This window comes from Neofelis nebulosa, chromosome 11 (assembly GCF_028018385.1).
Source record: "Neofelis nebulosa isolate mNeoNeb1 chromosome 11, mNeoNeb1.pri, whole genome shotgun sequence".
Classification (NCBI taxonomy): Eukaryota; Metazoa; Chordata; class Mammalia; order Carnivora; family Felidae; genus Neofelis; species Neofelis nebulosa.
Genome location: NC_080792.1, coordinates 65,261,764 through 65,285,542, shown reverse-complemented (window position 1 = coordinate 65,285,542; position 23,779 = coordinate 65,261,764). Strand labels below are relative to the sequence as shown.

At 50.7% G+C, this 23,779-nt stretch overlaps 3 protein-coding genes across 10 annotated transcripts in view; 2 read left to right on the top strand and 1 right to left on the bottom strand.

The window, feature by feature from the left end:
• UBE2L3 (ubiquitin conjugating enzyme E2 L3) overlaps window positions 1–10,411 on the top strand; it is a 56,745-nt gene extending 46,334 nt beyond the window's left edge. For both annotated transcript variants that reach the window (XM_058692875.1, XM_058692876.1), the window contains 2 exons: window positions 1,967–2,153; window positions 8,923–10,411. In XM_058692875.1, the coding sequence (XP_058548858.1) occupies window positions 1,967–2,153; window positions 8,923–9,077 (342 nt within the window). In that variant the 3' untranslated portion in view covers window positions 9,078–10,411. The remainder of the gene's footprint in view (window positions 1–1,966; window positions 2,154–8,922) is intronic.
• A 4,238-nt stretch (window positions 10,412–14,649) lies between these two features.
• On the bottom strand, window positions 14,650–16,524 carry YDJC (YdjC chitooligosaccharide deacetylase homolog). 2 transcript variants are annotated; one of them, XM_058692872.1, is made up of 5 exons: window positions 16,349–16,524; window positions 16,100–16,259; window positions 15,799–15,898; window positions 15,529–15,706; window positions 14,650–15,324 (listed from the first exon to the last, which is right to left on the bottom strand). In XM_058692872.1, the coding sequence occupies exons 1-5, from the start codon at window positions 16,510–16,512 to the stop codon at window positions 14,970–14,972; spliced, it is 957 nt and encodes a 318-aa protein (XP_058548855.1). In that variant the 5' UTR covers window positions 16,513–16,524; the 3' UTR covers window positions 14,650–14,969. The 2 variants fall into 2 exon arrangements, with proteins under 2 accessions (XP_058548855.1, XP_058548856.1); XM_058692873.1 differs by lacking the exon at window positions 15,529–15,706 and having other exon boundaries at window positions 15,162–15,324.
• Window positions 16,525–16,627: 103 nt separating this feature from the next.
• On the top strand, window positions 16,628–23,251 carry CCDC116 (coiled-coil domain containing 116). Of its 6 annotated transcripts, none has more exons than XM_058692866.1 (5): window positions 16,628–16,722; window positions 18,891–19,027; window positions 19,871–20,428; window positions 20,539–21,150; window positions 22,286–23,251. In XM_058692866.1, exons 2-5 carry the CDS (start codon window positions 18,956–18,958, stop codon window positions 23,060–23,062), a joined length of 2,019 nt encoding a protein of 672 aa, XP_058548849.1. In that variant the 5' UTR covers window positions 16,628–16,722; window positions 18,891–18,955; the 3' UTR covers window positions 23,063–23,251. The 6 variants fall into 6 exon arrangements, with proteins under 6 accessions (XP_058548849.1, XP_058548854.1, XP_058548852.1 ...); XM_058692871.1 differs by having other exon boundaries at window positions 16,640–16,722; window positions 18,885–19,027; XM_058692869.1 differs by lacking the exon at window positions 16,628–16,722 and adding an exon at window positions 16,784–17,677 and having other exon boundaries at window positions 18,885–19,027.
• Window positions 23,252–23,779: the final 528 nt, after the last annotated feature.

Sequence of the window (23,779 nt, the reverse complement as noted above, 5' to 3'; positions counted from 1 at the left end):
CAGAGCCTGATACATGGCTCAAACCCACAAACCTCAGGATCATGACCTAAGCCAAAGTTGGACGCTTAACCGACTGAGCCACTCAGGCAACCCAGTTGGTGATTTTTTTTAAATGTTTAGTTTGGAGGCACCTGGGTGGTTAAGTCAGTTAAGTGTCCAACTTTGGTTCAGGTCATGATCTCACTCAAGGTTCGTGGGTTCAAGCCCCGTGTCAGGCTCTGTGCAGAAAGCTCAGAGCCTGGAACCTGCTTCAGATTCTGTGTCTCCCTCTCTCTCTGCCCCTCCCCCACTCATGCTTTCTCTCTCTCTCTCTCTCTCTCTCTCTCTCAAAAGTAAATAACCATTAAAAAAATGTAAATGTTTAGTTTGTGAGAGAGAATGAGAGCACAAGTGGGCAGAGGGGGAGGGAGGGAGGGAGAGAGAATGAGAGAATGAGAATATATCTCAAGCAGGCTCCATGCCCAGCACGGAGCCTGCTGGAAGACTCCATCCCATGACCTGAGCCAAAATCAAGAGTTGGTTGCTGAACCTACTGAGCCACCCAGGCACCCTGACAGTTGGTGCTTTTTAACAAAACTAAAAATAGTCTTAACCTACAATCTAGGAATCATGCTGCTCAGTGTTTACCCAAAGGAGTTAGGAATGCATATCCACACAAAAACTGACACACAGGTGTGTATAGCACCTTTATTCATAATTGCTAAACTTGGAAGCAACCAAGATGTCCCTCAGTGGATGAATGGAATAAGTGGTGATAAATCCAGAAAACAAAATATTTAGTGCTAAGAAGAATGAGCTATCATGCCATGAAAAAACATGGCAAAACCTTAAATGAATATAACTAAATGAAATATGCTAATCTGAATGATTCCACCTATAATGTATGATACCATACCAAACCAACAAAATGCATACCAAGAATGAACCTTAGTATAACTGGACTATGGGTAACAATGAACTGTCAGTGTAGGTTCATCGATTGTAACCACTCTATGGGGGATGTTGATAGTGGAGGAGGGGACATATAGGAATTCGGTACAGCTTTCCCCTGCTATCAGGGGAGCATTCTGGGGCACCCAGCTGGCTCATTTGGTGGAGCATGCAACCCTTGACCTCAAGGTTGTGAGTTCAAGCCCCATGTTTGGTGTAGAGATTACTTAAAAATAAGTCTTAAAACACACACACTCACAAACACACACAACTGGAGCATTCCTAGGAAACCTTTTATAAGCCAAAATGGTGTAAAGCAAAGAAGCATTTAGTTACTATTAATTTATATGGAAAAAATTGTTAGTGTTTCCAGACCCCAAAATTAACCTCTCAGGCTTGTCTGATACCTTAGGGACACGTCTTGCTAACAGATAGACAAAAGTCAAGGTAAAGCACAGATGTTTACAGATACAGTTCAAAGCTCTGACAGCTTGCCTCAGATGCTGAGTGCAGTTCCTGAAGAAGGCACTTGTCGGCGCCACCACTCTGGCTGTTCCAGGTGCAGTGCTGTCTCTATAAATGATTGCTGCAAAACAGATGCTGAATGCTATTTTCATTTTTTGCCTTTTTTGGTAAAAGTGAAAATCCTCTTCAGATTTCTGTCTGTTGGCTAGCAAAACAGGTACTAACATAGGTCTTTCAAGAAAGCAAAGTGGTGTCACTCAAACTTCTGGAAAGTGGGGGATACCTGTACTTCCCTCTCAGTTTTGCTGTAAACCTAAACCTACTCAAACAAACAAAGTCTATTAAGGATACAAAGAGAAAGAGACCACACGGCCAGTTGCAGACCTTTATGCAGCTTTGCGGACATCCTGCTCCGGAAACACCGATTGATGGTTGCCCTGAAGGTGACAAGGCTTCAATTGGCATACTATTTGAAATAAGTTAATTTTTCAAGTAAACAGGACAGTCCTGTCTCAGCTACAGGTGTTTGAACTGTAGCGTGTTCATTTTGATCTTTTCTCATTCCCTGCAGGACAACCCTCCATATGATAAGGGGGCCTTCAGAATCGAAATCAACTTTCCAGCAGAGTACCCATTCAAACCACCGAAGATCACATTTAAAACAAAGATCTATCACCCGAACATCGATGAAAAGGGGCAGGTCTGTCTGCCGGTAATTAGTGCTGAAAACTGGAAGCCAGCAACCAAAACCGACCAAGGTAAGGCATGCTTCTTGTGTCTTTCTCAGGTGGTGCTCTTCTGGGGATGCTGTTGTGGGGCAGGGGCCCCTCAGTCCTTTCTAATGCCATGTTTCACAGATTCCAGAGAAATCTTACCTGACCCAACTCCAGTGCATGCACAAGTGCTGCTGAGGTTCCCGTCATTCCTCATGGGCAGGGCACATCTCAGTCAAACCATTGACCTGCACAGGTATTTGAGGAGGCCCTCCTGTGCTCGCAGACCAGTGGGGACACATGTAAATAGACCAGCCCGGCATTTGCTGCCTGTGCAGTTAGGGGGTGTAGGTACTGTCCCTGGAAGTTTTCATGAAGGATTGTGGGGCTACTTTGAGTGGGAAAGGGCAAATGGTGTTTAAGGTGACCTCGTACAGCAGTTAGCACATGAACTCAGACTTGAAGGAGGGAGGGAGGGAGGGAGGTTGGAGAGGCCCTGCCAGGCTAAAAGAAGGGTGCAAATCAAAGCTACCTGGCAGGCAGCACAATGCCAGTGGCTCAGAGTGGGTGGTGCTGAGGGGAAGGGGCATGGTCAAGGGCTGTGTGCCCAGATAAAAGCACAAAGTTGGTTTTAGTGGGCCTGGAATTCCTTGCAATTGAATGTGGCCATGTGTCCAGTTACTTCTGTATGAACATACATGTGCTAATTTTTCTGGGAAAGGTACTTGATTCATTATTATGGTTGGCCTTCCTCTTGTCCCTTGGAAGTATCTAGATTTTGTTATGGACTGTGTCTAGTTTTTATTTCTTAACTTCAGAACTTTCTTTTGAACTTTTAATCTCATATTGTTGGTGCGTAGCCACCTGAACCACTATACGGTCTTTTTAGATTAAAGGGAGTGAATGAGGGTGGAAGGCCTCAGATGGTTTTTCAGACTGATATAGTAATTTTTCATTGGAACCCCTGGAAGATGGAGTTGAAATCCTTTTGCATGGGAAGTTGAGCCTCTCTTGTTTGAAATAATCATCATGAAAGGTGTCCATCAGGCTTTCACAGCTCAGTAGTAGAAATGTTGGGTCTAATTGTTGTTGGGTAGAAAGGGTCTAAATGTTGAGTCTGGGTAGAGAGATCTCCAGTGGACGTGACTTTCGATCATGGACAACGTGATGTTTATAAAAGCTGATGAAGTTCTTAAGTGCACATACTTGGTTTTTGTTTTTGTTTTTCTATACAAATTCCTAGCTCTGTGTTGGAAGGCTGTAGCTGCATTTGTTCCGGAATGCCTTGTCAGCCTCTCACACAACTTCAGGAGCCCTTGCCAAGTTGTGTGTATCTAACACCATGCCCTGGGAGGGGAAGCCCTTCCAGGCCTGGCTGCACCACAGCTCAGACTGCCAGGCCTCAAAGTTATAAGATCTCCTCCCTTACCTGAAAAATGGAGTGGGACCAGGGGCATTGAGGCTTGTAGGAGATACAAACACAAGTAAAAGTGCTCCACACCTCTTCAGGGACTGCTCAGGATGGGCAGATGTAGGCGCATAGCCAAAATGCTGAGCTCCCCTCCACCCCTAAATTAGATACCTGTCAGATACCTGAGATAGGCTTTTCATTCTTTTGGTACTTGCCGGTGGGCTTTTTTTAAATTTTTTTTTTTTTTAACATTTATTTATTTTTGAGAGACAGAGAGAGACACAGCATGAGTGGGGGAAGGGCAGAGAGAGAGAAGGAGACACAGAATCTGAAGCAGGCTGCAGGCTCTGAGCAGGCTGTCAGCACAGAGCCTGATGCGGGGCTCGAACCCACAAACTGTGAGATCACGACCTGAGCCGAAGTCGGATGCTCAGCTGACTGAGCCACCCAGGCGCCCTTGCCGGCAGGCTTTTTAAGATAAAAATTTTGGTACAGGGTACTGTTGTGTGTGAAGTGATGGGCAGACTTGCTATTTTGTTATTTGGGACAGTTAGGGTTTCTTTCTGGAAAATCGTTCTGTAGCTTGTCCTCACATACATCAGGCATGTTGTCCCTGGCACTTGCTGATATGCTTCCATGTTTATGCTATTATTATGTTACAAACCACCTTAAAACTTCATGACTTAAAATAACAGCAATTTGGTATTTCTCATTCTGTAGATTGGCTGGGCTCAGCTGGATGGTTCTGTAGCTGGTCATCCCTGAGGTCACTCATGGCTGAGTATCTCTGTAATTCAGCATTCACAGCAACTTTACAGTACATAACTACTGCAAAAAACAAACAAACAAACAAAAAAACCCAAAAACCCCCAAACACCCAAGAAAACAAAAAAACTAGAATCAGCTGTACCTGGAATGTCCAGAATAGGCAAATCTAGAGATAGAACATAGATTAGTGTTTGTCAGGGGTGGGATGAGGGGATTAGGAAGTGACTTTATAAGAGTGGGTGTTTTTGGAATGATGAATATGTTCTGGAATGAAATAGTAGTGGTATTACACAGTTTTGTGTTATCTGCTGAAAACAACTTAATTTGTATACTTTTAAGATTTTTTTTTAATGTTTGTATATTTTTGAGAGAGAGAGCATGAGCAGGGGAGGGGCAGAGAGAGAGAGGGGGAGAGAGAATCGTGGGCCTTGAACTCACGAACCTTGAGATCATAACCTGAGCCGAAATTGGATGCTCAAACAGCTGAGCCACCCAGGTGCCCCTTGATTTTTAATTAGAAAGTAGAGAAGCATTAAAAATTGAGCAAAAGTATGGGGTGCCTGAGTGGTTCAGTTGGTTAAGTGTCTGACTTCAGCTCAGGTCATGAACTCGCAGTTTCATGAGTTCCAGCTCCGTGTCGGGCTCTGTGTTGACAGCTCGGAGCCTGGAGCCTGCTTTGGATTGTGTTTCTCTCTCTCTGCCCCTTCCCCACTTCCACCCTGTCTCTTCTAAAAATAAATAAACATTTTAAAAAATTGAGCAAAAGTAGCAGGAGAAAAGTCAAGAAACAAAGCAAAACTGTATCAAACAGAGAGGTAGTAGAACTTGACAATAATAATACCAGAAAAAAGGAATGTGAAAACAAAGTTTTGCATAGCAGTGTATCTGGTTCTAGTAGATATCTTAGCAGTAGAGCAAGGGCTTAATGTGGTAGTTGAATAAGATTTGCCATATAAATTGGAGTCTGTAACAAAGCCAGCATAATATGGATTCTGTGTGTACCAAACAATAGCGACAGAAATATATAAAGAGAAAAATAATTCCTTAATTGAATGTTTCAGTTCCCCCTCCATTATTATCTTAAATCAAGTGGATAAAATTTAGAAAGAGGACTCCATAAATATAATAAACAGTGTAAGATTAGATTTTGTAGTACATTTTGTGGAAGGCTACTGCATCAGACAGCCTTTAGGGATGGGGGAATGTACCATTCACATTTTACTCTGAGAATGGAGCCCCTGGATCTCCATGAAAAGGGGGGGGGATGTCATGGATATTGTTTACATTCCCCATTACAAAGAAACTAAGAACAAAAACAAGGAAATTTTATAGCCTTTATTCTCTGACTGTATACATTGAGAGTGGGAGGTAAAATTTGATTTTGTTCTTTAGCCCCTACATTTTGGAGGAGAAAAATATACTCCTGAGGAGCATTTGAGTCAAGGAAGAGATTAAAAAAAAAAAAAATAGGGCTAGACCACTTGTAAAATACAATGAATGCGCTGTTTTATGTATGAAAAATGCTGGGATGGGGCCACAGTTGTAGTTTGAAAATCTGTTGTAGCTGTCAGTTTCCTTACTATCAAAGCAAGCTAAGCTCAGCTAGACTTTATTACAGTTTAGCCAAGGAGCCAGAAATGCACCCAAAGGAACAGAGAAAGAATGAAAAACTCATCAGAACAAGTAAAAAAATTGGAAAATATTTTGACTTGATCAAATAAGCAAAAGCAAGTTCCCAGACAAGAATTAAATAGATAACAGAAATCTTACAAATTAGTCATCTTTTGAAAAAACAGTCTTGGGGTGCCTGGGCGGCACAGTTGGTTAAGCATCCGACTCTTGATCTTGGCTTAGGTTATGATCCCACAGACTGTGGGTTTAAGCCCTGCATCAAGTCCTGCGCTGATGGTGTGGAGTCTGCTTGGGGTTCTGCCCCTCCCCTGCTTCTGCTCGCTTGCTCTCTCAAAATAAATAAACTTAAAAAAGAAAAAGAAAAACTAGTCTTAATAGTTAACAAAATGGTTTTTATACCAATAGATTAGGTATTAAGATGGGCTAGTTGGGGTGCCTGGGTGGCTCAGTCAGTTAAGCGTCCGACTTCGGCTCAGGTCATGATCTCACAATTCGTGAGTTCGAGCCCTGCATCGGGCTCTGTGCTGACAGCTCAGAGCCTGGAGCCTGCTTCACATTCTGTGTCTCCCTTTCTCTCTGCCCCTTCCCTGCTCATGCTGTGTCTCTCTCTGTCTCAAAAATAAACATACATTAAAAAAAAAAAAGATGAGGGGCGCCTGGGTGGCGCAGTCGGTTAAGCGTCCGACTTCAGCCAGGTCACGATCTCGCGGTCCGTGAGTTCGAGCCCCGCGTCAGGCTCTGGGCTGATGGCTCGGAGCCTGGAGCCTGTTTCCGATTCTGTGTCTCCCTCTCTCTCTGCCCCTCCCCCGTTCATGCTCTGTCTCTCTCTGTCCCAAAAATAAATAAAAAACATTAAAAAAAAAAAAAATTAAAAAAAAAAAAAAAAAGATGAGCTAGTGAACAGCAGAGAGCCTGAGTATCCGTCACAGAGGGTGAACAGGAAAACTTGAAAACTCATCAGTACCTCCCACAAAGTACTTATCCAGGCAAGAACCCTCTGAGGTTCCTGAAATGCTAATGAAGCATCAGTTCTGCTACAGAACTGTTTCTGATCATGGAAGAAGACGGGAAGCCACCTGTTTACACAGTGAGTCAGATGTGGTTCAAGTTTCTAGCCTGAGGTCAAGAGCAGCAAAAGAGTATGGGGAAGTCTATGGAGCAGTCTCGCAGCTGAGCATGGGGGTGGAGAAATCTGGGAGCTTGCTAAATTAGGGCCTGGCCTGCAAGCTGGGGTAGCATCTGGGAGAAGCTGTGAAAGATGTCCTCAGGAAGAGGGTTTGTCTGTGTGCTTGCTTCCCCTGGCTGGACAGGAGGGAGCCTTAGGTGCTTATTTTAATGTTTGTTGATGCATGCCTTCTGTTTATGGTGAGTGAAAGTGGTTTTCCATTGGAGGTACTAACATTTACTTTTCCTTTATAAAATATAAATATTTTTATTTTTTAAAGTGATTTAGAGAAATATATTAGATAAGTAGTCACTTAGGTTATATGTGGAAACACAGCAAATAGTGGAATACCAATGGTTGAAGTTGGGGAAATAGGGACAACATACCTTTATCATTGTTTCTGCTGTTACACAAGAATAAAATATAGAAAGGGTAAATCTTAAATACACAGATAGAAATATACTTCCAGGGCCTGCTTTCTCTTAAGAGATATTTACAGGTGGGAGGTGATAATGCCTGCCCCTGAGGGTGGTGTGGAGATAGGGAGAAACTGCCCTAACCTACAGAGCTGTTTCCAGGCCTTTCATTCCTGCTTGCTCTCCCCAGTCCACCCTTTCTGCCCACCTCCTCCATACTCAGCCTGGACCCTGTCGGCCTCGCCTGTGCCCACCATGGTCACAGGAACCCTCAATTGCCCTGTCTCACTTGGTAACACTAATAGACAGAGGTGAGGGCAGGTGGTATTTGGGTGCCTGACCAGGAGTACTTTGTGCTGTTCCCCCCACTCAGAGTGGACCTATTGGCTGGTTATGTCTTTGTACCTGACCCAGCCAGTGGTAGCAGGTAATTCATAACTTGTAATGCTAGGGTGAAGAACATGGCTCCCAGGAAAGGAATACATGGCTTCGGTAATCCAGAGAAGAGATGCCTTTTTTGCTAGGAACATGACAGTGGGAAGAAACATGGAACTCTGGGGGTGCCAGTCCTAATCAGGGCGGGGTGAGGGGAAGCATGTGGGAGAAGGCAAAGTGGCTGCATGCACCCCACTTCTGAGGTGAGGAGGCTTGGGGGTTCCTGAGCCTTCCGTGCTTCCCCCTTGATCTCTCTTTCCCATCTTCTGTTCCCTGGTGGCCCTTCCATCCCAGGGCTAGCCTTCCAGTACATCTAGGATTTACTGTACTTTGGGAAAGCATTGTGGAACCCACCCTGAGCTGTGTGATTTCTGCCTGTGGAATTGAGAGCATAACAGTGCTGAAGGTTACCTGCCTTCCAGCAGTTCGGGTGTCAAGTGAACCTTTCTCAGCTGCTTCAGAAGCTCCTAGTGGTCTTCCAGGGTGGGCTTATTATGTATTTACACTGTGCAGACCTGTCATGCACCCTTCATTGTCATGCTTTCTCAGTACACTTTTATGGAAACTCCCCTGAACTGATTGTAGTGAGGGACACGTCACCTAATCCCTACCCTGGAGAAGCTCCACTCGTGCGTGCGAGTATGTGTATGTGCATGTGAGGAGGTGTCCTTGCTAGGCCTGAGAGCTCCGCAGTTTGGGAGAAGCAGGGAGAGAGTGACTGGCTCCCCAGGGTGTCAGTTCAGGAAGGTTCCTGGAGAGGTGGAGGTGTCATCTGACCAGTTAACTGCTGATGTATTAGCTGCTTGTGGCTCAGCACCTTCTCCCAGCTACAGAGAAAAGATGGGTTGCGCCCTGGTGGTTAGAATTTTGGATAAACGGGAGGCTGCTTTCTCATAAAAGCACATCGATGTAAATCAGTGTTGCAGTCAAAGTTTTGCCCTTTCTGAGACTGTTCTAACCAGCGGTGCCTGGTCCTTTTCTTGGCAGTAATCCAGTCCCTCATAGCACTGGTGAACGACCCCCAGCCCGAGCACCCACTTCGGGCTGACCTAGCTGAAGAATACTCTAAGGACCGTAAAAAATTCTGTAAGAACGCTGAAGAGTTTACAAAGAAATACGGGGAGAAGCGACCTGTGGACTAAACTCTGCCGCGACTGATTCCAGCGAGTGTGAGCGGAGATCCCGAGCAGCGCATTCAGACACCCGGCAAAGCAGGACTCTGTGGAAAATTGACACGTTCCGCCGCCTGGCGTTTGCTTGTGGCAGTTACTAACTTTCTACAGTTTTCTTAATCAAAAGTGGTCTAGGTAACCTGTAAAGAAAGGATTAAAAATTTAAGATGTTCTAGTTCTGCTTTCTTTGTTTTAAAAATCACTGCTTCAATCTACTTTAAAAGAATGGTATTTCTTTTCTTGTCCAAATTGATCCAAAATTTTCAATTTACATTTAGCCCTTAAGGTTAAGAAAAAAAAAGGAAAAAAGAAAAAAAGGTTGCAGTTCCCTTCCTTCCCCTGCCCCTGCAACTCCCACCTTCTTGCATTCGGTTTATTTTTCACTCATTCATTTCCCCAGACCCAGGCCCGTCTCCTCCGCAAAGAGAAGAGACCACTCCTGGTGATTCTGGTGGCTTCTCTACTCCCACGTTGCACTGCCCTGTGTGGGAGTTGGTTCAAATTCTCCTGGCTCCAATTTATAACATCCTTTAAAAAAATTTTAAAAACAAGCAAACGACCAGTCACCACCCCACCACCTCCCCCTCATCACCCCCCAAAAAAAAATTCCGTGAAAAGGGAGGCCCAGTTCTTATGTAAAAATCCAGCTGGTGTTACCACAATAACGTTGATTAAATGGGCAAACCCTGATGTCTGTGTGCGTGATTGAACTTTGGCCTGGCCTGATTGGGGTAACCCATGTCTGTGGTGACCCCAGGGGAGGGCCCGCCCACCAGAAGATGCTGGCACTTGTGTGAGCTGGCACTTGTGTGAGGAATTTCTCGCCAGAGAGGCTCCTGAAGCCAAAGGTTGACACTCCTCCCTGCAACCATTGTAGAAGATGTGTCAGTGCAGGCAACAACGCCAAAGCCAGAATGTCCATGTGAAATTCCACGCTCACCTGTCACCGAGCTCCATCTGAATGTGCCATGGAGCTCCCTCTCCCAGCTCCTCAGTGCAGCGCAGCCCCACTGCGACCCTCCCTTGGCAGTTTGACCCTTTGCGGGGTTGGAATTGGCTGGAGTTGGCAGGACTCGGCTGTAGCCAGCACCAGTCTGGGGTTGCTGGCGCCCTGCTGGCCCCTTTCTTCGGAGCAGCCGGCCAGCCCAGGAACAAGACGGCCTTCCCCCTCCCTCTGGACTCACAGCCTTTGCAGAGTTAAGCTCCACTTGAAGCTCACTCAATAATATCCTTTACATGTGTTTTATATTGTTTTGACTGCCTTTTTTTGTAGAAATAAAAATTGACCTTAGAATTTATCATCAGATGAACTTGTAAGGATTTGAATGTTAATGTCTTTTCAAAGCAAGTGGGACTGCCCCTGAAATAGAGAATACGTGTCACTGACACCCAGAGGAAGCCGATGGTCCAAACACCGTGTGTCACCAACTCCTCTTTTGCCACTGGCGGCTGCCCTTCTTGGCTCTTGGGGGGGGGGGGGGGGCGGGGGGGGGCGACTAGATCCTGTGGGGAAGATAAAGAAACCTGGCTTTCTGTTTTTAGCTCTCTTACTTGAGATCTTTCTGGGCCTTACAGACCTGTAAGATGGTTTTACCTGTGCAGAGGTGGGTGTGATGGGTAGGTTAGGCAGCAGAACATTGTTTAGTTGTCCGGGTGCGTGGCCCCTGCAGTGTGGCAATGAACTTGGCTTCTTCAGTCCTAGGTGCGCCAGGGCAGGTTCTGGAGACTCCCGTGGGCCCAGGAAGGCAGGAGCACCGGGCCAGTGTTTCCACATCTGTCTCTTCATTAGCAGAAAGGTGATAATGGACTTCATTTCACTCACACACAGATTTGTTAATAAAATGCCAAATTCTGTCAGAAGCTATCCAAATAAGCCACCATTTGTTCTCATTGCTTCTCTGAATCCAGAAATATTGCCATTCTTGGAAACTGTCCCATTGTTTCATATCTCTACCAGCGTAGCTTTGCCTGCCTGTTGCCCTCTCACTTCTGTGCTCAGGAGGATACCTTTGCTAAAGCTAGCAGCCCCTTAGGGACTCTCAGCCCTGGCATGGCACCCCATGGTTTGCCCCGTCAGAGGCCTGGCCTTCGGAGAGCAAGGCAGGGGATGGTAACCTCCTTCAGGCCTGGGCAGCTTGCCCCCCTCCAGACTGGCAGTCCCCAGGGCAGGCTTTGAGCATGCTGGCGGACAGCCCTGGCTGCTCCACAACCAAACAGCTGGGTCCTCTGGAGAAGGGGAGAGCTGTCGAGCAGCCACCACTGACCTGAGCCTACTCAGGAATTCACAAGCACTGGGTTCCTCGAAGTGCGCCGGGTTCCCTCCCACTCCCTGCCAACGGCAGAGAATAGGCTTTCTAAGATGCTGCGATCCCGTTCTGCTGCCCTTAATAAAAATGCTCTCCGACACTGGTTTGGTTTTGTAGGTTTCTTCCTTACTGGGGGTGGGCAGAGCCAGGGGCCTATGTTCTTGGAGATGGGGAAGGGGTGGCCAGGGCCTAGGCTCTTCTGCCTGCTCCTCTCTCCCCATGCCCAGCTTTTCCAGAAGAGGCACTCACAGGTGTGTGGTCTTTCCACGAGGGAAGCAGAAAAAGCTGAAATCCAGGCCATTGGGGCCTGTGGAAGGACCCATTGGGTGTCAGGGGAAGGGACAGTGGCCTCTGTATATGCATCACTTCAGTTCATCTGTCAGTCCCGAGAGAGTGGTATTATGTACATTTAGCAGAGGAGCAGACTGAGGCCCCTAGAGAGTGGCTGTCTTGTTCAACCTCACTGAACTAAATGAGGGTGCACCTGAGGGTGAGGCTAGGCCGTTTCCTTGAACGATCCCAGCCAGAAACCTGCCTCCAAGGCCTCCTAAGTCCCCTTGGGAATTTGACACAAGCTGATACCAGACCTGCCCTGTCAGCTACATCTGCAGGTGTCCAGGAGGAACCTTCCTGGAGTGTCATTTTACCTGCAAGCAAGGAGCTAGTCCTTTCCCTTGATCATCAACAGGGTGATCAACTCTGCTGCCTCCTAAGACTTTATCCTTTGTGACTCTTAAGACAACCCCATGGACACCATTATCCCTATTTTTACAGAGGAAGAAACCAAAGTTCAGTGACAGGCAAGGACACGTGGCCTGTGTTTTTACAGTCTGGCTCCAGAGCCTGTTACATTCCATCACTCAGGTTCTTGGACCCCAGACACAGCCACAGTCCCCACCCCTTTCCCAAAACCAGAGTGCTACAGGACCTTCACTCAACTTCCTCAACTCTGGAGCCACCATTTTCTTGCCTTCCTCACTCCTGTATTAATTGTTCAGCTCAAAATATGCATCTACTTCATCACTCCTGTGCCCACTGCAGCCTGGCTTCTGTCAGCCCCTGGCCAGCCTCCTGAGGCTTCCCTGGCAAGGGCCCCAGGACTTCCTCATCGCACAATCCACAGGCTGTCAGCCTCTCAGCCTACTCTCTTCATTTGGTAGCACCTCTGTGCCCCACTCTGCAGGGCAGCCACCTGACCCCATCAAAGGCAGAGCCAGACTGGTCTTAGTTCTTCCTGCCCCATTTGCACTGGCTCTTCCTCTTCTCCCTGCCTCCCTCACGCAGTGTGGGGCAGTGGCACCAACCGGAGGAGCAGAGCTGAAGGTGGCCTGGCTCAGGTGGTACTTGCTAAATGGCTGTTTCTTGGGTGATTGGGACATGTTTTTGCAGGAGGGATCCTGGGGACACCATACACGCCTCAGAGGATCAGAGTGGAAAGGACTGCCCAATGGTGGATGGAGGCCCATAACCAAGGCCCAAAGAAGGAAGTCACTTCCTCCAGAGAGCGTTTTCTGAGCAGGCCTGGCTGGGTTAGGAGCCCCACTTTGGCCCCACACTCTACTTTGTGTTCCTCCCCGCTCTCTCCCACCGCAGTCCAGCCAGCTAAGCCCATGTATGTGCCAGACTGTGAGCTCCACACAGGCTAGGCAATCTGAGCACCCAGTCCTGCCTGGCCCAGAGCAGACCTTCCATACATGACTGATGGGTAGAGAACAGTAAACCCCTTGTCCAAGCCACCCAGTGCACAGCAGGTTTGACCTAAGGAATACCCCATCTCCCCAGTGGGGTGCTAGTGACCAGCCCCACAGTGGGCCTGGTCTGCCTGCAGCCTTCTGCCTTATCACTTTCCCACCCCTTCTGAAGTAGACCTCTGTCTCCTGGCCACAGCCTCTCTCCTCTCCACTGTTAAACCCTCATGGTCCCTAGGGCTGATCTGGGCCCTCATCTCTGATCACCCCTCTCTCCCTCTCTGGGTGACTCCACAGCTTTAGCTGTGCAGATCCCAAATCTCTCTCCTGTCCACCCATACCTCTGTCCTCAGCCTCAGAGCCACACAGCCAACTGCCTCCTCTTCTCAAAATAGCAGAACCTCCCTCAAGGGAGCTTCTGTGCCAATAGGTTGCCTTCAGGCCACCCCTACCAGCTCTGGCCAGCAGCCTGCAGGAATGTGGCCAGACCCCAGTACACTGAGGCAAGGCAATTGGAGGGGCTAAGGGATTCCACTTCACAGCTATGGAGGAAAGGGCCTGTTGCTGGAATAATCATGGTCAAGGGAAGTTTAGAGTAGAAGATGAAGCCAGGAAAGAAAAGCGTGAAGCCACAGTCAAGGGTTAGAGATGCAGGATCCAGACAGCAGAAAGGAGGAGCAAGATCCCACCCTCACCTCTCAAAGAAAGCTGTACATCCCTCAAGGCAGCCCAGGCCAAGAGAGAGCTCTTTAGGCACCTGATTGCTTGCCTGACACTGCATGGTGAAAAAACGTACAGGCAGCTTCAAAGTCCTGCCACTCCTAGGTCTGTAAAATGAGGACGTTGTTCCTTGCACATAGGCACTATTACCTGAGATTAAATGAAACAGGATCATCGTTCCATCTGCCTTTCAACACTCTAGAGCCGGGCAGGACTGTGCTCCCAAGAACTCCCTACCACCTTCCCCATCTGCTCCCTGCATCTCCTTGATCCGAGACACATGAACCCCAGTGACAGGGCATGCACACATCACCAGGCAGTGAAGAGTCCAGGATCCCATTTCCATAGACTGTTCCTCTTGGAGAATATTAAACAGGCTTGCAGGACCTCCTTTTATTTGCCCCTAGGATGGCAAAGGACTGCTTGTTTAGAACAAGTGACTTTTTAAGAGAGAGCACGCGTGCACACACTTGAGAGCAGGAGAGGGGCAGAGAGAAAGAGAATCTTAAGCAGGCTCCCACGCTAGGTGTTAACTTGGGGCTCAATCTTACAACCCTGAGATCATGACCTGAGCTGAAATGAAGAGTCAGATGCTTAACTGAGCCATCCAGGTGCCTGGAACAGGTGACTTTAAATAAAATTTGAGATTATAGTATCTCCCCAAAAGTAGGCAAGAAGTGAGACATTCTTCTCCCAAACCCCTTCCTCCCAAATGTGGAGTATGTTTTGCATATCTACTCTGGAATAATGACCTGGTTTGGGCCCTGAGTTGCTTTTGCCTTAAGTGTCTGCAAACGTTTTATGGGCACAGTTTATAAACCATCCAAGTTTACAAGACAAATATTTTATTAATACAGTGATCTCTACTACATCTGGACAAGGAAGATGCTAACTTACATGACAACTTGAAGGGCACCAAATGCTTGGCAGGCCCCAGGCCCAGATGTCATCTGTAGCCAAGATGGGTTGCCAAAGCTCTGGCCACCATTCTGAGCCATGAGGACCTGGACACAGATGTGACAGGGTCCTGCCCAGGGAAGTATGTTACTGGACCCTGGCTCTCAGCCTGGTTCTAGGATGTCCCAGGGCTTGACACTGGCCCCCTTTTTGTGTACTAACGGGTGTTTATGTTTGGCTGGCTATCAGGGTCATGGCGGGGAGCGCTCCAGGAAGGTTTTCAGAGTGGCTTCCCCAGGCCTCTTGGAATCTAGGTCGTGGAGAGCGCAGAGCTGTACTCCGTCCTGTGCAAGCTGGGCCCGCAGTGTGGGTGCGGTGAGGACACGCAGCTCATGCAGCCGCTCCCATGAGCAGGAAAAGGCATCGGGACCCTTACCACAGCCGCCGGCAGGAGGCACACTGGGGTAGCCAGGGTGTGCCATCAGCTCAGCTGTCAGGGTATGGCCCGTGGGTATGCCTTCCAGGGCCCGTGCTAGTGCTCCTGATACACGATGAACAGACATGTGCCGGCCGCAGGTGCTCAGGCCCACGAAGGCATCCGTCCACCTGTGGATGTCGGGGCATCAGGGGCATGCAGGGTGCAGCAGGACTATGTGATGGGCAGGGCTAGGCCTGTGACTGGACAGATCTGGGACGGGGGCAACCTAAGTCGACGCCTGACCGCCTTCAACGATGAGGAACGGACATAGCTGTCAGGTGAACTGCCGGCCGGGCTCACTAGGATACGGGATAGGGGGCGGGGGGCCTTACCGTAGGCCGTAGCGGGAGAAGGGGGCCACGGCGGCCAGGGCGTCGCGCTCCACCGAGCAGGCGAAGGCACGCGCGGGGGCCTCGAGCCACGCGCGGTCGCCCACCCCACGTTCCACCGGCAGCCTTGTGAAGCGCACCCCATTGGCCTGCAGCACCTCTGCGAACACCTGGCACACGCCTGCGGGCGGGATGGAGTCAGGAAGTAGCACCTCCTACTACCTGGGACCACCTCTCACCCGCAGCCCCCTTCCAGGGAACAATGCCCTCCACCTGGGAGCACGTGCACGTGCTGGTGCCCGTCCACGTGAGTGGGGTCCCCGCCCAGTAATTCTCGGAAGCGTATCAGCTGGGCCTCCAGCTCTTCCCGCACCTGGAGAGAGAGGATGACAGGCACCTTGAACGTCCCGGAGCAGCTACCAAGGAGGGTTCCCTCCAGATGCCTCCGTGTGACTGCTCGTTTGAACTAGGAAAACATCCATCGCCAGCTCCTGCCACTAATGGCTTCACGGTACCCTCAGGGCGGAGCCTTGGGGATCCTTCCGAGCATCTTCCTGCAGCCGCACCTCCGCACCTGGGGCAAAGCTACGCCTCCGGTCGTCACCGCCTCCCGGAATCCCATCTTGCCGAGGAAGAAGCCTTCGGGGCTGAGCAGCGACGAGTCGCCTAGGCGGGCGGGGCCCACGGGGCGGCCCTCGGACAGGTTGGCGTGAAGGCCCGTGGGGATTTTGTGCCTGCAGGCGGAGCGCGAGCGGGAGAACTGGCTGCCGCGGGGCGGCGGCTCCCGAAGCCAGCCCCGACCCTGGAGGGGTCCGCCACTCACCTGCGGGCCAGATCCGCTGCGCTCTCCGCAGCTGCGCCGTTGACCAGCAGGGACACGCTGGTCACAGCTCCTGCCAGGAAGGCCTCTACGATGCCCTCATCGCGCCGCGGGCAGTAACCAAAGTCATCTGCGGTGACCACGAGGCGCACGCGCGGTCCAGCCATAGACACTTCCGCGGACTGCCCCGGACCCTAGAGGACTGGATCCAGGCCCCACCCCTAGACGCAGTCGGAGGCTCCGCCCTGAAGCGCAAGCCCTCACGCAGCTGCACTTCGCCTTTGTTCTCGCCACCTACCGGTCTCAATGTGGCCCTGCAACGATCCTCTGGACCACACAGCGCGCTCCGCCGGATTTATTGCAACGCGGAACTTTCGGTAACTGCAAAAATTATATTTAATATGAAAAATACAGAAAAAAAAACCCTATTAAAAGAAAAAACCTCTTACTCTTCCCTAAAGTCGCTACTGTTAACTTTCTAGATAGTGTCTCTCCAGCATTTTTCTAAGCAAATAAACAAACCCAATTCCTTTTCTCCCCCACCCTAAAGTTTTTGTTTGTTTTGAGAAGATAATGATCACATCAGTGTTATCCCATTCTTGTAGTGTTTCATTTTTTTGATAGTGACTATGAACTTTTTCAACTGCCTATTTGTCTTTGGTGATTTTTTTTCTAAGAGGAGGTTTAAAAAAAAACATTCTAGAAAGAACGTTCTAAGTAAGAAAATGAAACAAAACGTGTATAACAATGGCTTCATTTGAGGAAGCATTAGTCCTTGATTGCCCCAATTGAGCTCTGTGCCAGGATACAACTTTTACATTCATAATCTCATTTTTTTCCTTGGTGGTGCAGAAAAGCTTTCTTTACTGATGACTATATAGTCACCATGGTTGACAGTGAGAATTTTCATTGTGATGTGGCTGTGTTTCTTTTCCCAATGGAAAGTGCAGCATTTGTCTCCAGCCCATGAGATTGGTAATGTTATTCCTGTTTTGCAGATGAGGAAGCTGAGGCTCAGAGGGGAAAAGTGGCTTGCCCAAAGTGACCCTGCCAGTAGTGGAGCTGCGACTTGACCTCCAAAGCTCTGGGTCTACCCTGGTCCTCTAGACCCTAGCAGCCCCCTGGGTCAGGGGCAGAGAAGGCAGAGTTGAATTTGAGAATAACAAATAATATGTTCCTTGTGGGACATTGTATGGATCAGAGGCCTCATAGAGCCCTTATCAACCTCTTGGCATAAGGGTTATTGTGTTGAGTTGTGATTATTGAATTGTTGGACTTAAACTATCTTTCTCCACTGGGAAGCTGATCCTGAAAAGACCACAGCCCTTGAGGGTAAGCAGATTGGAAAGAGGAAATTGACATTTATTGAGCACTTACTGGTATTAGAAATATTAGAGATTAGGGGTGTGTGCCTCTGTTCCTACCCCCAAGGAGCACCATATGGTAAATGAATAACAATACCTTGTAGCAGAGCCTAGAATGGGTTTTTTTGGTAATTCTGTTGAGGGTGGCAGGCCTTCTTGGAAGGTGACACCTGGGGGGGACATTAGGAGGAGTTTACTGGGCAGAGGGGGAAAGGAGGTAAAGATACACAGGGCTCTTATTGGGGTGTCAGGTGTGTTGTATGCAGATTTGATTTAATCTCTATATTCTCATATGGAAGAACATTCAACTGTTTACAGAGGAGGAGCAGATGACAAGAGGTTGAGTCACACTGGGAGGAAACAGTAGAGCTAGGAATTGAAGCTAGGTCTGTGACTTAGAGCCGGGACTCTTACCATTGTGCTCAGGGACACTGCAGAGGGAGAGGGCTGAAGACTCTCCTGGGTTCCCCCACACTGGGCAAGGAGAGGACCCTAGAAAGGATCAGGAGGCCCAGGAGGAAAGTGCTTGTGTCACCAGAGGAGACTGTGGCTTTGACCCTTAGGGCTTCCCTCAGGTGCCCAGTCTCCTACGTGGAACAGTCGGAAGCAACCCTTGAATCTCCCACAGTGAATATGGGCAAGGCAAATTCAGAGGAAGTGGGGGAGGGGCCAGCCTGGGTCCCGCCCTCAACCATTGTGGCGGAATTAGACAGCATTGCGAACCAATCAGGACGTAGCATGTAAATGAGCAAGCCCTGCTGACGGGCCAACTCCAGAGCTCTGTGTCGCCTCCCTGGAGTGGGCCCAGGCTATATTGACTGGCACTGAGCGAGGCACGGACTCTGGTGAGCGGGTCAGCTCTGAACCAGGGGCAGACAACAGGGCTTCCAGGGTCTAGGAGGAGGGAGGGTCGGAAACATCCAGGCCCAGAGATGGTCAGAGACAGTATGCGGACATCCTTGGGGACCTCAGCCCCGACGACTCTGGACACGGACGGACCGTGCGCAGACACCCAGGGAATTCCGAGCAGAGGAAGGGCCCGACATGTGAAGGACGTGGGGTAAGGGGAGCGAGGAACCTGCGGATCCGGGGATTGCTGACACAGTGGCTGACAGACGAAGGGAGAGTCGGACTCATTGAGGCCTAGGGAGACCCTCACACCATCTCCCCGCCAGGCGCAGAGAGGAATCCGTGGCTGTGCTTCGGAACCAGAGAGAGAGAAGGCAGACAGCAATTCACCCTCACCATGACCAGTTGCCGCCATCACTCAGGATACTTGGCAGACGATGAGGCCGGCCACACCACTTACGTGGCCCGGGTAAGTGTGTCTGGCAGGACCCTGACTTTAAGACCCCCAAAATGTTCCCCGCCAGCTCCAGCACCCCAGACCACAGCCCCCCTTTCTCAGTGCCTGTTGACCTCCTCTCTGGGCCTGGTAGTGACATCCTTATCACCTTGACCACTCCTCTCACCCCCTGCTGGGCCCTAGTCACCCTCAAACTTCATTCACTGTGTCCCCTGACCTCCAGCAGCTGGGGAGGAGCTTGGTAGACTGGTACTCCAGAGTGGAAGCATGGAGTCTACTCAGGGCCCAAGGCTCAAAGTTTCAGAAACAGCCATGGGGAGCCGAGGGTTCAGGACTACAGGTGGTCTGTGCAGTGGAGACAGGACTGGTCTGCTCTAAGGACAGGTGAGGAACCCAAGTAGGGCTCAAAGGGGTTTGTGATTGCCCATTTCTGTCCTGCCCTGTGTGAGGGCAGAAGTGGGCTTTCTGACTCTCTAGCCACATGTTATATATGTGAAATGTATGTGTCAGGGAAGCGTTAGGATGACCTGAAATCAAGCCTCACTTTGCAGAAGAGGAAATTGGACCTCAAGAGGGGCCATCATGCCTATGGTGTCACAACCTGCAGTGGCAGAGCCAGGGTCCAGACCTAGAAACTTCCTGACTCTAAAACATAGTTCCTGACAATAAATTTTATAAAAAACAAAACACACACACACACACACACACACACACACACACACACACACACACAGTGCCTTCCACTGCCCACTCCCACCCAGCTCCTGGTGCCCTAGGAGGACCTCCAGGAAACCCCCTACTCCTTGTGGAGCATCCATGCCCTATATGACATGATGCCTGTCTGCTCTGGTGCAGCCGCCTAAGAAGCCACTGTTCCTGGAAATGGGACAAGTCTCCAAGCTGGGCCACATGCCACACCCACCATCGAGGTACACTCTCACAGACAGTTCAGGGCTCCGTGGCCACCAACAAAACCCAAGGGACCCTCGGCCCTTCGGTAACTTCCTGGATTTCCTTGTCAAAGGCCAGGTGCTGGACAGCCTACAGACGGTGGTGGAGGAGGCCACTGAGCGCATGACCACCATGAAGACAGAGGCTGGAGTGCCACTGGTGGAGGTGCAGGACCCAATAGAGATACCAAGGGGTAGGCGGCGGGTACGTGCCCAGCCTAGCCTCAGTACCATGCACCGGCACTGTGTCCGGCCCAGCCTCTGCACTGGATGTCCCAACAACTACCCATCCTGCTCTAGCTCCATGTCTGACTCCCATAACAGCCTCACAGCTGGCTGGCTGGGATCCCACAGCCAGGACAGTGACCTGGGCACCCATGGCATGGGCTCACTGCCACCCATGAGGGACAAACTTTTGCTGGAGAAGAACCTCAAACGGCTGCTGAAGCTGGAGAACAGAGGGGTGAGATCCAGGGCCATGGCACAGGGTAGGCGGGATGGACCCCAGTCCAGAACCCAGGGCTAGGGTTAGGCCTGGCTTGGCTGCCCCTGAAAGTCCCCCTCTCTCTGCAGAAAGGCCTGGATCAGTCCTGCTTCCAGAGGGATTCCCTGCTGTGGGATTCACTGGACAGCCATGCCAGCAGCCAGTGGACCCAGGAGCCGCCTCTGTCCTGGTTCTCAGGCCAGCTGGGCTCAAGCTCAGGCACACCTCAAACATCAGAGCTGGGCCCTGGAGAACAGGAACTGATCTGCCTCAAGCAAGAGTTTAATAAGGAGATCAAGTCATTGTTGTGCCAGCCAGCATCCTTTGACCTGCCTGGCTACTGTTCATTCCGTGAGCCCCATCGGACTCTGGACTTTCTGGCTGAGCACCAGCTCTTCCCTGCCCTGCAGAGTGTGGTCAGCCAGGCTGTGGACAAGCTCCGTGGTGCCCGCCGCCATGATGGCTGCCCTCTCTTCCCATCAGAATGGGAGCCCGCAACAGAGCCCAACTCTGACTCCATGCCAGGCTCCAAGCTAGCCACACCCACTGATGAGGAGGAGCCCTATGATATGCTACCCACCAGAACCTCCAGCCCCAAGATGGCTCGCAGAAAGAGCACCAAGGGCAGAGGACAGGCCAAGCCCAAGGAAGGTGGTTCCCCCATGTCCAGTGCCCAAGTGGCCACCAGACTCAGGCTCAAGGTAACACCCACAGAAGAACCCAAGGTCCCCTCACCCCACCGCAGACAGGAGGTGCCTGGCCAGGACCCTGAAATACAGACACCATCCATACCTACTTCGGGGTCCCTGAGCTTCAGCCAGAAGGCCCAGCCCTGGTGGAGCCTGCACCTCACCCTGCCTGCCCCTGGGATCGTGGTTGAAGGGCCCTCCAGCCAGACCCAGCCCACCACCCAGGGCACAGTTCCTCTCATCTCCCTCTCCCCTCACGTCTCCCACCACCTCCCCGTGTTCTCACCACTTGCCTCCTCAGTAAGAAGCTTCTCCCCATCTGCTTCACTGTATCCAGAGGTGACCTCAAGGGTGGGACAAGGGGGTTTAGGGAAGGGTTCCTTCAGCAACCACCCTTAGTCACCATCACAGGTATCTTGCCCTGCACTGTGGAAACCACCTGAGCCGGGGACGAACTGATTGGGAGCAGAAATCCTGGCCTGGTTACTGTCAGGTGTTGCTGAAGATGAATAAAGCCAAGATTTTATTCTGGGTCTTTTTGTAATGTTTGCCTGTGAATCTGAGGGGCCCTTCTATGTGGGGAGGGTCCTGTCCCTTGTAGACAGCAGCTTAAGCCCAGAGTGGGGCCCCACATCCTAGGCCCAGCTACCTGTGCTCCCACTAACCTAGGATCCTCCAGTGTGTTTGCTGAGAGGGAGTTGCTCAGAAAGAGTACAGAGAAGACATAGGTGGCTTCACCCTGGTAGACCCCCAGCACAGCCCCTGACCTTCATCTCACCCATCAAGGCCGAGGCAGGCTTCCTTCCTCTGAACCTTGGTCTGGGGGACAATCTACCAGAGCCCAGGTTATCCATGCTCCAGTTTGGGTGGCAATGTGACTGACATCACCAGCCTGGCCCCAGGCCTGACCGGTTTGGTCAAGTGTGGGAACAGTGTGGTAAGTGTGAGGGTGTGGCCCACATGCAGGACCAGGGCTCAGCTGCTGATTGAGACAGGATAGCAGATGTGGCAAGTTCATAACACTAGTGCAACAAGCGTGGCATCTGTGTGGGTGATGTGGATGGAGGGTGCTCGGGTGTGAGGGGCATCCTGAGGCATCAGGAATGGCATGACGTGTCTCCTTTTCCCTCCCCGGCTATTGCACTAGAGCCCCAGTTACAAGTTCATGAAGAAGAAGCCACTGCCCTCCATCTCATCCAAGTCCACCATATCCCACCTCTCCAACCCCTTGTACCAGGAGCTCATCAACTACTTGGTGGAGCAGGTCGTGTCCTTGCTCATCTGCAAGTACAAATTCGAGAAGAACCTTTCCAAGCAGCTAGGCTTCATCTCCTTCCCTGTCACCGAGACGCTCGTGGACCTCCTCCTGGGCTTCAAGAAAGTGAAGGGCTCCCAAATCTGCCTGTCCTCAAAGATCAACTGGAGCTGCCTGTTGCGCAGGCTGGAGGAGGCAGAGTGGGCCCGACAGCTGTCTAGACAAGCGTCCCAGCACGACTCCCACCGCGGCACCGCCCACCGCAGCACTGCCCACCAGGGGGCGCTCCGGAGCAACACGGAGTCCCCCTCCACGCTGCCTGAGCTGTCCACCCAAAAGAATCAGGAGGAGGACACAGAGCCCACTCTCCACAGTGAGTTGCTGGACCCTCAGCTCCTCCCAGCTCAGGAGGATACTACACTCGAGGAGAAGGAGCCCAAGAGCCAGGAGGAGCCCAGGCCCTTCATGTTCACTGGCACAGACAGGGGCTCTGATCTGTGTCAGGAAGTTGTAGACATGGACAGTCAAGGTGATGAGGAGGAAGAGGACGAGGACAAGAATAATGACTTCTTTGGGGACAAGGGCAAACCCCAGAGCTCTCCCGAGTCTCAAGTGGAGCCCGATGTCAGCAGTGACTCCAGAGATGTGGGCCACAGTCATGCTCCGTGAGGCCTATGAGTTGCACCCAGTGCTTGATTCCCTGCTCATCCTCTTGCTCCAATGGAGTGCTGCACCCGCCCCCCCCCCGGCCCTTGCCCTGAGCAGAGGTCAGGGTGGTCTGAATGCCCACGAGGAGCTCTGCTGGCCTATCAGGAAAGCCAGAGGGAGAAATAAAGTCTGTGTTGATGGAGCACAGTTTTCTTGTCTGGAGATTCCAGCCCCACTTCCGTATGACTGAGCACCTGCGCCTGAAGTAACACCTCCCGCAGGCCTGGCCACAGCCAGCCTTCATGACAGCTGGCCATACCCTGACCCCCCGCCCCCCTCACCTCACATGCATGCTTGAACACAAGTGTCTGCTTATGGTTCTTCTCTGCCCCAGTGTGCACCTTCCTGACTCTTCAAGCCTCTTAGGATTCATGGTGCATTTTCCTAATGGCTCCTGAGCATTGTGGTTCCTGCTTCCAGAGAGCTCCTCCTCTGCCAGGGCAGCAACCTGCTACCTTTGCTGTGCCACACCCTCATGTTCCTATTGGGGAACCATGCATCCTCCCTTTCCTGATATTCCCATGCCTACCTGTCTTCCTAATTTGTATTTCCCAGCTCCCAGCTCCTGAATCTGGAGGATCCAAACTATGGATCGATCACATGAGGGCTCATGGGGGCTCACAGTCTGTCACATGGGGTCACATGGGGGCTCACGGTCTGTCAAGCTGTGGATTGGCT

What these genes read in the sequence shown, in the direction of transcription:
- YDJC (XM_058692872.1), bottom strand. Translation starts at nt 16,512, where the DNA reads ATGGCTGGACCGCGCGTGCGCCTCGTGGTCACCGCAGATGACTTTGGT. An exon ending in GCACGTGCACGTGCTCCCAG is followed by an intron (nt 15,707 to 15,798) that starts GTGGAGGGCATT and finishes TCCCGCCCGCAG; the next exon opens with GCGTGTGCCAGGTGTTCGCA. An exon ending in TTCTCCCGCTACGGCCTACG is followed by an intron (nt 15,325 to 15,528) that starts GTAAGGCCCCCC and finishes CGACATCCACAG; the next exon opens with GTGGACGGATGCCTTCGTGG.
- CCDC116 (XM_058692866.1), top strand. Translation starts at nt 18,956, where the DNA reads ATGACCAGTTGCCGCCATCACTCAGGATACTTGGCAGACGATGAGGCC. An exon ending in ACACCACTTACGTGGCCCGG is followed by an intron (nt 19,028 to 19,870) that starts GTAAGTGTGTCT and finishes GCTCTGGTGCAG; the next exon opens with CCGCCTAAGAAGCCACTGTT. An exon ending in CCACCAGACTCAGGCTCAAG is followed by an intron (nt 21,151 to 22,285) that starts GTAACACCCACA and finishes CTATTGCACTAG; the next exon opens with AGCCCCAGTTACAAGTTCAT.